At 35.6% G+C, this 14853-nt stretch overlaps 1 protein-coding gene across 2 annotated transcripts; it reads right to left on the reverse strand.

Moving 5' to 3' along the window:
• Positions 1–404: 404 nt before the first annotated feature.
• Positions 405–14439, reverse strand: LOC119066744. 2 transcript variants are annotated; one of them, XM_037169367.1, is made up of 13 exons: positions 13592–14425; positions 9229–9351; positions 6093–6203; positions 5972–5996; positions 5841–5868; positions 5456–5747; positions 4934–5390; positions 4306–4860; positions 4193–4246; positions 3727–4138; positions 3007–3264; positions 2783–2887; positions 405–762 (listed from the first exon to the last, which is right to left on the reverse strand). In XM_037169367.1, exons 1-13 carry the CDS (start codon positions 13734–13736, stop codon positions 631–633), a joined length of 2697 nt encoding a protein of 898 aa, XP_037025262.1. In that variant the 5' UTR covers positions 13737–14425; the 3' UTR covers positions 405–630. The 2 variants fall into 2 exon arrangements, with proteins under 2 accessions (XP_037025262.1, XP_037025263.1); XM_037169368.1 differs by lacking the exon at positions 2783–2887 and having other exon boundaries at positions 622–762; positions 13592–14439.
• Positions 14440–14853: the final 414 nt, after the last annotated feature.

A 14853-nucleotide genomic window follows, 5' to 3' on the forward strand; every position in this document is an offset into this window, starting at 1 on the left:
ATGGAACCGTAAATATGGTTCTGTTGTTATGGGCAAGAGAAAAGCAGATGTGAAAGATAGTTACTTTGGAACACTTTGTGGATTTGTTCGATTCCAGTTGAAAATCTACCACCTAAAAGTACCGTCGTGTTATCAATTATTTATAGGGAAAGGGCATTGAGAGAGGACATTTGCATCTGTAAGGCAAAATTTCGTGTACCAACACAATAATTGTATGCTTTTGTTGGTTCGTCTTACGGCTGAAACAATGGAAATGCAATGACAACGATTTTCTGCACTTGCCTTATAGAGATTGATAACACGACACAACGACGGCAGCTTAATTTTGGTCATGAGTGTAGTTTTTCAAAGGTGCAAAAGGTTCAGCGTAGCCGGTTTGGTAAAAGGTAAAAAATAAAAATAAATTTTTAATTGAAAGGACGAAACCGTTTAATCGCATCAAAACTGAAAAACAAATAATAGTGGGACACTATGGAGAACGTGTTCGTGTTCGATAAAGTAATTAAATTATAATTATTTGTATCTTAAAAGCTATTAAAAAGATTTCTTTTTTTCTTGTTTAAATGTAACATGAGTTTAAATTTAAATTACAAAAACATTAATGAAAACATTTTGAGATAGTTTGGCGTCTTACGTCTCACTGTCGTTTGAAAATGTAAGGACTTTATTTTTCGATAAATAATTTTCCGACGAATCTTCTGCTTTTTGATGTTGACTTTGATGTTCTGGCTCTTCAGGTATCGAATCTCGGCGCTCGTCAACCTAACACCGAAAAGAACAGAAACATTTGGTCATTTTGTTGGAGGAAAATGATTCGGCACACAATTCAAGCGATTATTTAAAACCAGCACCGTCAGTAGAGGGTGGTAAACATTCATTTATCATCACGGTATCGTTATTAACAACACAAGAAAAAAATCCCGAGAAAATTGATTTTATTTCCTGTTAAGCAAAAACACCATTAGAAATTTGATTGTTGTGTTTCGGGTCTTTTGTTGTTCGAGGGACATTTTTTTTTTTCTCTCTCCGTATTGAAATTTGATTATTTTGATGTCAAAGAAACCTTAAAAACTTTCATGCTTCAAAAAATGTTTTAAAGAATATTCAACCTTTCGATTTTTGCAGTGTCATGTCTGGTTTCGCACCGAAGAAAAAACCCATTAAGGCCCAAGAAATTTCGATGTACAATTATACTGAAGATATGATGTTCTTACCACACCAAAACTAATTTCGTGCGAAACATAATGCGCATAATGTTACGCCCAAATATGCCACAATTTGTACTTATCGACTATTAAAACTCTTAGCTTCAAAATGTTCAAACGAAAGTAGTTGTTTTTACAGGGAGGGATTCTTTTGAAAAACAGAATCTTGAAATTGGACGTATTTTCCACGGGGTCGTGTGGGGTGTCATTAGAAAGGTAATTGCATGGGGTAAATAGGGTCTTATTGGGTTTAAAATTCATCCACACTGAGGCACACGAAACGTACATGGTCGTGTGGGGTGTCATATGAAAGGTAATTGCATGTTCTTTCAGGAGAAGCAGAGCTTACGGAAGTTTGGTAGCATCTTCGATGCAATATAAGCACTTAAACATTTCAACTTCACATAATTCATCGTAGATGCTACCAAACTTCCGTAAGCTCTACTTCTCCTGAAAGAACATGCAATTGCCTTTCATATGACACCCCACACGACCATGTTCATTTCGTGTACCTCGAGAAATTTCTGTAAGAAAAGTGTGAGTTTTCAGTCTTTTTTCGGTTGAAAACTTCAACTGCACATGTCTCAGTGTGGATGAATTTTAAACCCAATAAGACCCTATTTGCCCCAGAAGTACATGCAATTACCTTTCTAATGACTTTCTAAGAAAAGTGCATGTTTTCAATTTTCGATCACCTCCCACCAGCCACACAAGCTTCGAAGAATTTTTTTGAAAGTGGTTTTAGGTTCTAGGGACAATCTAGGCACATATAAAAAAGTCCAATGGAAAATACGTCCGGTTTCAAGATTCTGTTTTTCAAAAGAATCCCTCAGGTGCTATTAAAGGTAAAGCAATTTTCATCAGCAATCACAGTTCCATTGGAAAACGAGTCATTACCATTGACATGAGCTCATTTCCCGGGTGAATAAAATAACTTAAGTAAATTTTTGGAATTGTTGTATTTTGCCTTGTGTGATGGCAGCCCTTTACCTTTACCCTTTACCCTTTACCCTTTACCGACTCGGGCTGCAACCTTCACACTTGACAAAAAATAAAAAGCTCCAAACAACGACATAATCTACTTTTATTGTCATGCGATGAACGTGATCAATCTACAGTGAATGATTAATCTCTGAGTAGTATACTAGGGTAAAACTAGCAAGTATGAGCCATTGCTGTAATGCGAACTCTTAAATGTCTCTTTTTGTTCGTTCCAACAAATATAGGAAAGACAATAGAGGGCTTGTATTGCAGTAGGGTTTCGTATTTGCTAGTTTTACTCTATAGTAAATTTGATGTATCCTTTAGCCCACTTGTCGCTAATTATCATTTTGTTTGAAAATTGTAACAAAATTGTTGCAAATATCGTTGCAAAAACGAATGACCAGAAATGGCAAGCAGTACTCAACAAATGCAATAATCTCAACATTTTAAGAAAGATAATTTTGCCAACATTATTTACACATTCGCGTCAAGTAAGTTCAAGGTGAGATATGAAAATGATATTCGAATGAACTGAGCACACCCTAAATTCATACAAAATCATTCCAACAAAAATGTATTTCATTTCATTTTACCGGATCAATAGTGATGGTAATGGGTTCAGACGCTGGAATCATTTGTAGCTGTGCTCTACTTCGGTACTTATACCGATCGTACGGTGCAAATGTTGTTTCAACACCCTATTCGTTGTCAATGTTATATTTTCCAAATGTTAGGCAAGACGAAAATTATTTGTTTGTTAGTAAAACACAAAAAAAAAATGAAAAACCCGCTCTAAGAGGGAAAGAAAAAAACTCACCTCGAGTACAGGCACATTCGGAAGTTGAATGTTTTTCGGTAAATTGTTATTCAACTTCGGTGCTGAATCAGCTCTATTGCGACCTAACGATTGATTCGATGTACGTTCTTTTGTCATTACGGACGGATTGGATGCTTTGTGATTGATTTCCAGTGCGGATTTCAAAAGGTCCACTTTGGAGGCACTACCACCGCCTCGTCGGTTAAAATCAATATTGTAACTGCTTCGACGTTGTGAAAGATGATCACGAATATCCGCCTGGAATAAAAAATACAATTTTACGGAGACAGACATCAACAGATCTGAAACTACGGTTTTTCAGATCTCATGCGAAGTGTACTCTAATGCACGTTTCCGAGCGAAGGTAAAACCTATGTACGGAAAAAAATGGAAGTGAAATTTGTTTTCGGTGACTTGCTGAATCCATGGCTTTGTATGGGGAAACGATTTACTAAAATATAATTGTATCCGTTCATCTGTTCTGCTTATAGCAAAATATATATACAAACAATGCAGTGGTACACATATGCTTGACTATATAGACCGAACAACATTCATAAAGCAGACGATAAAAAAAGTTCGTTGCTAATCTCTTGTTTGCTTTGGAATCAACTCGGTTGTGGAAAAATTTATGAAAATAATAAAACTTGTTTGTTTACGCAAACCGAGTAGTAGCACAGCGCAACGTGAGATGGTATAATAATAATAAAAAAGACTTACCTTTGATCCTCTCGGTAGACTAGTCAGACTGCCAATTTGATTGAATTTAATCATCAAACTCAATCGTTCTTGTGACATTGTTGTTCCCTGTTCCTTTGTCTTCGGCTCCGGTGCAAGTTTCTCAGTTTCACCATTCTCCGCGCCTTCCTGATCATCCTTGTCCGACGTAGCATCGAATTTTTTCAGCCACAATAAATGCAGAGCATAATAAGAACAGCCACCCAAAACCGCAAATATTCCCATATATCGGAAGGCTTCCCGCGTACCAACTTGACCGATGAGGAAACCACCGCAGAATGAACCACTACCGCGTCCCAAACTAAAATGCGCCATTCCCAGCACTCCAATTAACGTTGCCAATAATCCTTTCGGGGCTAGAATTGCACAGTATGTTGCCGCAGCAACCCACATCCTGCATAGATTTCGTTGAAAAGTCTTTAGAGCTAAATTAATTCCAAAAACTTACAAGTGACAGGATAGAGCCTCCATAGCCTCGAAGGGAAAACACCACCAAGCATCACTGGAATTGATAATGTGAATTAGGGGACAATTGGAAGAATAATTTGATCCAATACTGACTCGATAAACGAATAACCAACCAATCGCGCAGCGTGTGAGAAGAATGCAATGATGATCAAGTTGACGTGACCAACTCTCCGTGTAATTGCTTCTGCTCCATACAAAAATGGGATACTGCTGACTGTACCAACTGTAATTGTAATTCCGAGCAGATAGTTAGGAGCACCCAGTTCCTTCAAGTACAAAAACAAAAAGCTCTCGATGAATCCCCAAAAGTTGCCAAGCACGAACAAAAAGAGAATGAAAATTAGAACGTGCGGCATTTTGACAAGGTTCCACAGATCTCTGAACACATTATCGGCTGGCAGTTTTTCGCCGATTGGCATTAGTAGAACGGTTACGGTTGATACAATCAATAAAATGTCATATGTGTAGAACGCAGCTGAATAGTCAGTGTATCCTAATCCTCTAGACGTGTAGTCGATCAACAGGCCAGTGATGGGTGAAAAAATAGCCATTCCGATGCTTGAAAATAAACGCTCCCGTCCGAAATCTCCTCCATACTTCTCAATCATTGTTAATGCTATGGGATCCATAATAGTTACACCTGAACTCCTACAATACGACGAGATGGATTAGCCTATAAATGTAAAATCAAGCGGAACAGATTGTTCACCCGATTACTTACAACATTGTCGTGGCTAAGAATCTTAATCCAAAATATATCCAGAACACCTTGTCGTCACTTTCGCGATAATCTGGCGGACAGATCTCAGGTCCCCCTTGGCGAAATTGGCACTGTTGCACCATACAATCGGCAGCCCATTCACTTAATCTCATGTTGTATGTACCGGACATATTCGATTGTAAAACTAAACCGCCGCAGCGGAGATCTTCTTCTTCCAAAGCAGTCACATTGACACCTGAGTCCCAAAGTAATTTCTCGCCGAAACGTTGTTTGAAGTCCGTTACAGTATCGTTATCGTCTTGTACAATGTCCATGCCCAATTGTTCTATTGGTTCGCCAAGGTCTGGATGCATCGTAAGTAAGAAATGTGCAGCTCCATCTTCGTCTGATCCCAGGACCCAGCTTTCTTCTTCAGAAGAGTTGTTGTCGCTATTTATTAACGATGCTGCAGTCGAACCTAAATAAAATCAGATTAATTTATCTCTTGCACAGATAGTAAGTACGCTGTGGAGTTTTCCTTACGGAACGTTTGGTCCGTAGTCGAAGGGGACGGTGAGGTGGAACTGTACGTAACATCGTTCGGATTTCTTGTCGAATATTCCTTCTTCCTTTTGCTCAAATGGATTTTTAAATCATCAGTTTCGTCATTGTCTACGGTTGGACGGGTGGGACGCAAGGGCCCGTTTGTAGGCGCAACTATTTCAATTTTCGGATTTTGCTCGAGAAGAAGACAGTGGTCCAAGCACTGATCCACGACAATATCAATCTCTTCTTCCTCTGGACATTCCCGACTCGGACATGGAGACCACCATAGCTACAATCGGAATAATCTACATAATCAAATTATTTCTAATTGGTAGATGGCAATTGAATGTTATTTTCTATCAATTGATCAAGGGTCTCTTACCTCGACCACGCCTGTACCAGGATGACGCCTATAGTTTGTGTGGGATTAAGCAATAACAGTTAATATGGAAAAGAAATAGAAAATTTTAATTAGAAATTAAAGTACTGACGGAAAAAAATCTTTCATCTTACATAACATAGGCAGCTGGCATTATTCCTGGAAATGACGGAAAAGTGTGGATTAGGGATTTTGATAAATACGTTGGTTGGCAACGAGAGACTTAGAATACACTTAGGTGTATTAATTTCTTACCAGGAATTTCTTGTTGAGGAATCATCATTAAGGAATGATGAAATACTGCATTTAATAACAAACTCATAACGACTACCGGTTTGTACTTTCCAAATTTGTCTACCAAGAAACCTAAAACATAGAATAAACAAAAGCATTACCTTGCTGTTGATACATAGTAAAATACTGTCTACGGCAGAGGCATTTACCAATGAATTTACGTGCATTGGTTCCTTGCATATTTATGAAGAGACAGATTTGGAAACAAAATACATTTTGAAATGTTTACCTCTTAATTATCGTTTAGTGTTCTAAACAAAATCTTTTACTTCACTTGTCTTAACAAGCTTCTACCTTAAAAGAAAAGACTAGCCAGAATTTTTAAAAAGTGACGTTGCCCATAACAGATGACTAGCCTTAACCTGTTACAGACGGCAAGTATTTGACCAGTATTATTATCTGGTCTATTACTTCCATCGATCAAGTATTTTTAAACGGTTTATTTCAAATCTTGTACTTCAATTTTTTAACATGCATTTTGCAATATAAGAGACCGTATTACTCAGAGCTTGTCATTATTTTTGTCGTCATTATCGATAACAGATGAATATCCGTTTGTGACAGGTTACTAATTCGTAATGGTGTGTTTTGCTTGTGAGAAATCGCAGTTAGAAAGAATTTGTAACTCTCATGCTTTCGTTAGTTGGTTTGCTCTAGTAATCTCATAACTATCGATGAATGGACTCATAACTCTCCATAAGTAGTTACTCCTGAGAAAATTATTGTACAGTGAAAACAATCCTCGAGCCAACGGTTGCTAGGCACTGCATGTATGTGACACCGCTGCTTAATAAATGTCCAAAAAAATTCAGTTCCAGTTCTAATCCTAAAGAGACTTAAATTATTACGATTTCTTCCGCGACAGAGGCTCTCAACACAACCGTGTCAGAAGGTGTAACAATCCTCCCTTCAACTAAATGCTACAAAAAGGAGGACACCCAACAGATACGCATACATTTTCTCCCGGAAAAGTTGTAAAATGTGCTTGAGTGACATGCTACGTATTTATTGTAAATTTCCAGTCTTTCTTGGAATGCTGATTTATGTAAGAGTGACTGAAAAGGTCAGTATCATTATGAGTAATAAGGAATTCTTTTATTCCCATTCAAACATAAATACAAATTTCAAATATTTGTCGTTGTTATGCAAATACACAATGAGAAACATGTGACTGTGTGTTTGATAATGGTGTGTATATGATGATATCGTCAAATCTAATCTTTAATACAGCTGTCTGTTAACTAGTAGCAAAGAATTAAATTGATTCTGGTTGCTATATATACCTATCATACCCGTTCCTAGACACATTCATTCCTACATTCATTTATGATTGATATACCTTTTTCGTTGTATTTGCTAAATAAAGAGTGCTGATTTAGGAGAGTAACATACATTAACTTGAACAGAGTCACCGATATGATACGATGAACTTGAAATTAATTTTCTTCGTTGTATACACATCTCATTTTCCATCTCCGCATAAGAAAATATTTAGAATATTCGTCAAAAATGACAAAATGATTTTAAATTTGAAACGAAAATGTACTCAAGACATGGTGTATACTGGTATACGTACTACCGTTATTGTTTAGCTCGGTATTTGATAAATATTTGATATTAAAACGGTTCATTGTTCAAATATTAATTTGCATTCATAAATTATGTGTGCCTGTTTTATCATTTGATTTTATAACCAGATATAATTCTCATACAACAATTCTTCACGGGATTTAAACGAAAATTAATCATTTTTCCAGGTTATGTCAACAGAATCGTTTTAGAAAATGTTTAATTATCAAAATGTATCGAATCCGTCTTCCGTCTAGCGAAAGAACATTTTGCAAAGCGGAAGTGGATAACAAACAATGGAAATCAAAATTATTAATTAAGTTGGAAGTAAAGACATCAATGATTTTTCAAATGGCAGGTATTACTGTTGTCTTCTCAATGATGGTGTTTCTGGAATGGGAGTGCCATCCAGAAATGATTTTCATTGCGGAAATTAGTAATGATCAGGAAAATCATGCTTTGTACGGGCGGAAACTTAAATGAAACGAGTCTGATCCGGGCAATTGTTCAATGTTCAAAAATGTTTTTTCTACATTGCGACGTAGTGCCGTGTTATTCTATTTTAGACCTTTCGCAGACGACCAGCGTATCCGCAATATCGCGTCTATTGCTTCTTTTTATACAACAATTTTCAGAACATTGATGCGAAATCTATTACTTTATCTTGTTATCACACGTATATAAGATGACATTACTCAGAACTCGTCATTAATTTTTGTCGTCCTGTCGATAGCAGATAAAAAGTGCGATTACAAAAACCGTTTTTCCGACACAAGCAAATTCGTAGAGGTCTTCGCCCCATACAAGTACAATAGATATTAACGTCACGAGGTCGGAAAATTTGAAAAGTTGACCACGAGAAAACGTAACATTTCATTTTCCGTCCTAGTTACGTACAATATTTTACATGTTGAGGGCGCCGAAAAAATTAATGGCTATAAGTACATAACATACGCATGTAGAAACCTTTTTTTCGCCTAAGGCCCGTGCTGGAAACCTCTCATTCGCTAAGAAAGCATTTTAGCATTAGCACATTTTAGTACATCTTAAAAATTCTGAAAATTATCGTCTACACCCAATCAATGTGTTGTCTGAGATATCTTATATTTAGAACTGTTACAGACTGACATTTTTTCAGAGACTGGCCATTGTGAATTCGCAATGACAGAATGCAGTTCTCAGAAAAAATTTGACAGTGACACAAATAACCTGTTACAGATTGTCATATGTTATCGACAACAACAGCAATAATAAACGATGAGCTCTGAGTAATGAGGTCTTTTATAGCAAAAATCACGTTCAAAAGAAATGAAGTAAAAGATTTCTGAAATCAATCTCTGAAAATTTTCGACCAAATGAAGTAATAGATCAGATAATAAAACTGTTAATATGCTTGCCGTCTGTGACAGGATAATGAATCCTGATTCCGACGGGTTGTTAACACAATCGAACAACATAAATTCTACTAAATCGGTTCAGTTCTTCATTGTAACAATTCCACTGTGTCCTCAAATGTCTCTCTTCTTACCTGTTATTGGTGGCGCCAAAAATGTGGTAAACGGTAGTGCCAAATAAATAATGGCAATTTCTTCAATTGTTAATCCAACACTTTGCATGTGGATGGTGAGGTAAGGAAGTAGCGATGATGTTGCTGAAAATTGAAGAGATTTTTTTTCTGTTGAAAATTTTGTCTTCTTTAAGCATAGCAAATTAAAATAGATTACTGAACATTAGAATTAAAGGAATAAAACATTTATTTTTAATAGCACAATAAGAGCTAGTTTTCCTGTTAAATAAATGAGAGTCATTAACTTCCGCTGTTAGTTCATTGTTGTTGTTGTTTTTTGCTGTTGGTGTTATATAAATTCTCTTACGTTACCGGGGAGTTTTTATCCACATTTCTCGTAGGGGTGGTATAGTCGTAGGTGTAAATGAGTTTTTTTTGATTGTTAAAATAAATGGTATAGAAAAGCACAATTTTCGCAAGAATTTTCTTTAGTCAAGGTGATAAATTGTCTTTTTGAAAACATTTAACCGAAATAATGGGTTTAAGTCAACTGCATGTGTGTGCAATAGCGCCTGGTGAAATATGTATGCTTTCGAGAGTAAAGTAACACATTATCAGATGGGTTAGCGAACTGTGTGCTGCTGCGCTACACTGAAATTAGAATGTTGCACATTAATGAACGTCCATTTAATGTTTTCCCATGTTTTACTTTCTGGTAGGTCACACCAGTTCGAATGTAGTATAATGCTATATTGCTTAAATTTCACAAAAGATTTTTTTTGGCAAATGAACATCGTCAATCATACTTCTTGGTGTTGAGTGTTTACGCAGAATGAAAACATGTTTGGATCCCTCCGAACGGGCAGTGTTGATTTAATAAGAAAGAGCGTACAGTGAGCGATTACATCAACACTAATAATGATTTCATTAAATGAACTTGAAATTGAATTAAATGCGAGATTAAGTGGGTACAGAAACAAAGGAAAACTGTGATGATGAGACTTCAAGGTATGAAATGTGAGAAAAAAGATGAAGAAAATGTAATTTGTTGCCGCTAACTTCTTACTGACCTAGAACTAAGTTAAAATCAAAGCCTTAAGTTATCGTTAATCAGTGTAAATTCACTTATTTTAGGGGTGGTTCAACTTTCTTCATTTGATTCTACCCAATCTGATTCAATTATCATCTAATTACACAGTAAATACTCCAACATTTACGACATTCCTACAGTGAAACAATAAAACCGAAAAATTATTTTCGTTCTACTGGGTAATTAAAAGGCTGGTGAAAAGATTCACCGGATAGGCGTAGGGCACATAAAATATTACCCTTCGTATGTAATTTCATGAGTATGCCAAAGACATTATGTAATCATCTAATCACGCAAAGCCTCTTCATTTACATGCTCCATTTACCGAATTTATCGTTAATCATGTTGGGTCTTTAATTTTTGCGTAAGAAAAATGGATCCACGTCGAATGTAAAGCTTTTTTCTGTCCACTGAACGAGGTAAAAATAAAATTATACGGTCGACCGAATTAGGCATAAAAGTGTGCACGTCGAGGTTCATGTAATGAAAGGTGTATAGTTTAATAGTTGAATGGCTGGATCGAGAAATTGGGGAGAAAGAAGGTGTAGCTAATAATATCGTAAACTGACCTTCAAAAGAAAAACTAAGCGTTCAACCACTACTCGCTATGTAAGTAATAGTTATTTGTTTACCGATGGGAGAAAATAGAAAATTTTAATAAGAGCGAAGTCTACGGCCAGAGCGAAGCGAGGTGAACACACGTTTTTCATGCATACATATTATGTTCTACCGTTTTTATCCACGAAACGAAAACATCGATTCACCATGCTATTTTCGAAAACATAAACAAAGTGACAGTTCGAATGTCAAAAGTTCTATTTTCTTCTCACGGTGGAAAAGATGCTGCACTTTTCTCATTAGAAGTGTCATTTGACCAATCGTCAAGAAAACACAATCTTCTCATGGCCTATTAAGGTGAGAAAATAAAGCAAAACACAACGTACACGCATGAAATAGTTATTTGTTAATCAAGTTGACAAAATAGAAAATTCACTAAGACCAGAAGTTTGCGGCTAGAGCGAAGCGAGGTGAAATTTCCAATTTCTTCCCGAGATGAACACAACGATTGTCATGCTAGTCGTTTTGCGAAAAACCGCATTTTTGTCCACTTTGATGAAAATAAAATAAAAAGCTTGTTTTGGTATTCAACCATTTTAGGTGATAAAATAATCATTTTCTCACCGAATATGGCTGAACCCGCCATTTTAGGAGAGAAAATGATTATTTTATCACCCAAAATGGCACATCAAAGAATGTCAACAAAACGCCATTTTCACAACGCTTCATAGTGGACAAAATAAAGATTTTCGCTAGCATGAAAAATATATTTTCTTTTTATTGACAGTTTTAGTTAGAGCATCCAACTCTATTTTTTCAATTCAATAAGAAAATTTAATTAGCGTCGTAATGGGTTCTCCTGGATTGCAGGAACTTTCTATATGATCAATCTTATTTTGACCCCGAAAAACCGTTCCTCTTGATTACCAGATTCACCGAAAGCATATCCATTACGGTAATTCAGTGTGACACTGATTGCTTTCGTCAAAGTGTCTTCAGACTTCGGACCTAATATACTATGCAACAGCAATTGCACTATCATATATCATAGTCAGATACAGCTACTTTCGCTTCGCGAATATATGTGTGCATCATATAAATTAAGTTTAATGCACAGACGTTAGCTGTGTCCTCATAAACATCCCAAATACACAACATCAAGTTGAGGCAAATAGCATGAGCATATAATATACACACCAGAATAGCCACCAATTTCATTCATCGATTCTAAAACTTGGAAAGTAGAACAATATGTGTTCGGTTTGTGTGTGATAAGATTAAATAAACATTTTGGTCGTGATGGACGGTTACAGTATGTGCGTGCATTCATGACCAGCTTAAAAATTTCAACTTGATTTCATATTAAAGCCGTTAGTGGAGTAGGTATGATGTAGAATGTCATGCTGACATTTAGAAATTGAGTTACTTAAAAACATATGCTGTTCCCGTGTGCGATATGTTTTGTGAAATGTCTGAACAATTTTCGAATAATTTGGTGCAACTGGCGAGAAAATGACTGCGATTTTCAAACATGGTAGTGCGTAATTTGCATGAATAGATTGTTCTAAGTGGCATTTCGGTAGAAATTGATTTTCCGTATATAGCTGGTAATTTACCCTGATATAGTTGAAAACCCCATGGAAACGGCCTGAGCGTATCACGAAATTTTGTAGCAGCCTCGGTAGACTTTAAAACGATTTAAATCCATTATTCAATAAGAACGATGAGAAGTTTTTCGCTCGATTCGTAACTGACTCCAATAATCGCTCCAGTCCACGGAATTCTAGAAAATTTACTTTCTTGTTTTATAAACTGTTGCTGCTGAGTCTATCCTTCCTTTCAGATGCCACAATTAACCACAAACTATTTTTTTGGATTTATCATTGTCAATTTTAATGGAATCTTCGAGTCTTTGAGTCTTCTTAACGCTTTCCAAAAACGGCCCTTTGAACGGAGCTATTAAAATCTGACATGATTCGGCTTCGAACTGCCACCGTAAGGCGTGATTTCAACTTACAAAAAAACACTCTGTTTTGCCACCGTTTAGCTGAACCACGCCTCTTTTCTATTGTTTAAAGATTAAATGGAGAGAAAACGGAGTGCTTTTTATGTAAGTGGAAATCAAGACTAACGCGAGTTTGGTTGTGGTCAGCAGATTACTACTAAGAACTTTTTACTAACACTTTACCAAGGAGCTACTTTTGGGAAAACATTTTCTTAAATTTTCCTGGATTTTCCCATATTTTCCTGAATTTTTCCAAAAAATTGGCACTGACTCTATCTCATGTCTCAAGAAATCGATTAAAATGTTTGAGCGAACAATCTTGACCATCATCAACTGTAAAAAAAATCTTTCAAAATTTTGTCGTGTGGCAACTTCTGACGGCAAGCTAAAAAGTGAATTAGTAAATTTTGATATGTTGCGCGGGAAATGGTCTGTCTCTTAATTATGTAATTTTTCTTCATATTCATAAGATTGTTAATGACCTCTAAAAATAACACCGAGTTAATTAGAGAATCTAAATTGACATTAGCAGCAAAAAGCAGAGGAAACGTCGCAACTTAAATAGATTACTTCTTAATTGTGATGATAACACTCACATAGACGATAAGTTCACATAAAAGTTTCATCACCAATTCACAACAAAAGTAAATTCTTGCCATTTTATAATTCAGATTTTTCTTTTTTGGTTTTAACATTTATACAAAGTAATGTTTTAATTAGGAACTTCCTACCTCCATACATAACGAACAGCGATATTTTTAGCATAATTAAATTCGAATTGATGCCATGTCTTTGGCAAAATTTTCCGAATTTCGAAACGTCTGGTTTTTCATCTGTCCCCACATCGGTTGCCATAGTGTCTTTTTCTTCACCCATTTTTTTTTTTTATTTATTTTTTTGAAATTTTACTTTTCTTTTGATTTGCTTTTTCGGAATAATAATTTCTTAATCACAAATTTGACTTTTTTCTGATTTAATTTTCTTATCGTACTTGTTCACTTATAACTTTCGTTGGAATAGAATTTTTAAAGAAAATTGGATGTCGGATCGTGTTCGTGCATAATTTTAATGTTTTGTACTTTTTTGCATCGAATAAACAGAAAAATTGTTCAAATCTAAGTAATTTCGCTGAAAATTCAATATAACAAAACGCAGGTCTGTTTCACAATTCGAACAGGCACACAACTTACAACACACTTGAAATTAAACCGTTTTATTATTAAAGCAATTTATCAATAAAGTTCAGTTAAAGAAGTAGAATATCACACTAAAAAGTTCAATTTAATTCCAGTTAACACAAGCAAAATTTTGTTTCACTTTTGCCTAACTTTGCATTTATAATATCAGATTTGTCTCTCAGAATTCTTTATTTCTTTCTTTTTCGAATAATAAAAAATCAAATTTTCACAAATTTAATTATTTTATTCCGAATCGGTATTTTAGTTTCTTCTATCTCAACCGCTTCGAGTAAAAACTTTTCAGTGAGTGGTTGTTAATATACAATATTCGTTCACTAAATCCTATTTAGTTATAGCAATGTGATCTCACTGTGCGGTGTCTGAAGAGACACTAAAACTTCTTAGGGTCTAGATGACAATTTTATTTATAATGAAAAGATACTCGCGGGATGATATATATCGTATTTGTACTTCATATATACTACTGAAAAATACTGATAACATGGTTGATGTTTACTTATGGTTATGGTGGGTGACATTACACACATTTATAACATATAATGGGAAATTTATGTATCTCGATACAGATGCGAGAAGATATAGCACATCCACTAAACGATAATTATTTCGAATCGCATGGATAATATATATTCAGGCAATGATTGCATTTCGGACCGAATTTTCCAAATTCATTCGATGCCGATGCGTCGATTGCCACAAGGAAGGGTGTGTGCATGGAATTTAAATGACTTATTTGTGATGGCTAATATGTACCGAACGGCGAACAGCCATCATATATAAATAGAATATGATTA

The sequence above is a fragment of the Bradysia coprophila genome, chromosome IV (genome assembly GCF_014529535.1).
Source record: "Bradysia coprophila strain Holo2 chromosome IV, BU_Bcop_v1, whole genome shotgun sequence".
Classification (NCBI taxonomy): Eukaryota; Metazoa; Arthropoda; class Insecta; order Diptera; family Sciaridae; genus Bradysia; species Bradysia coprophila.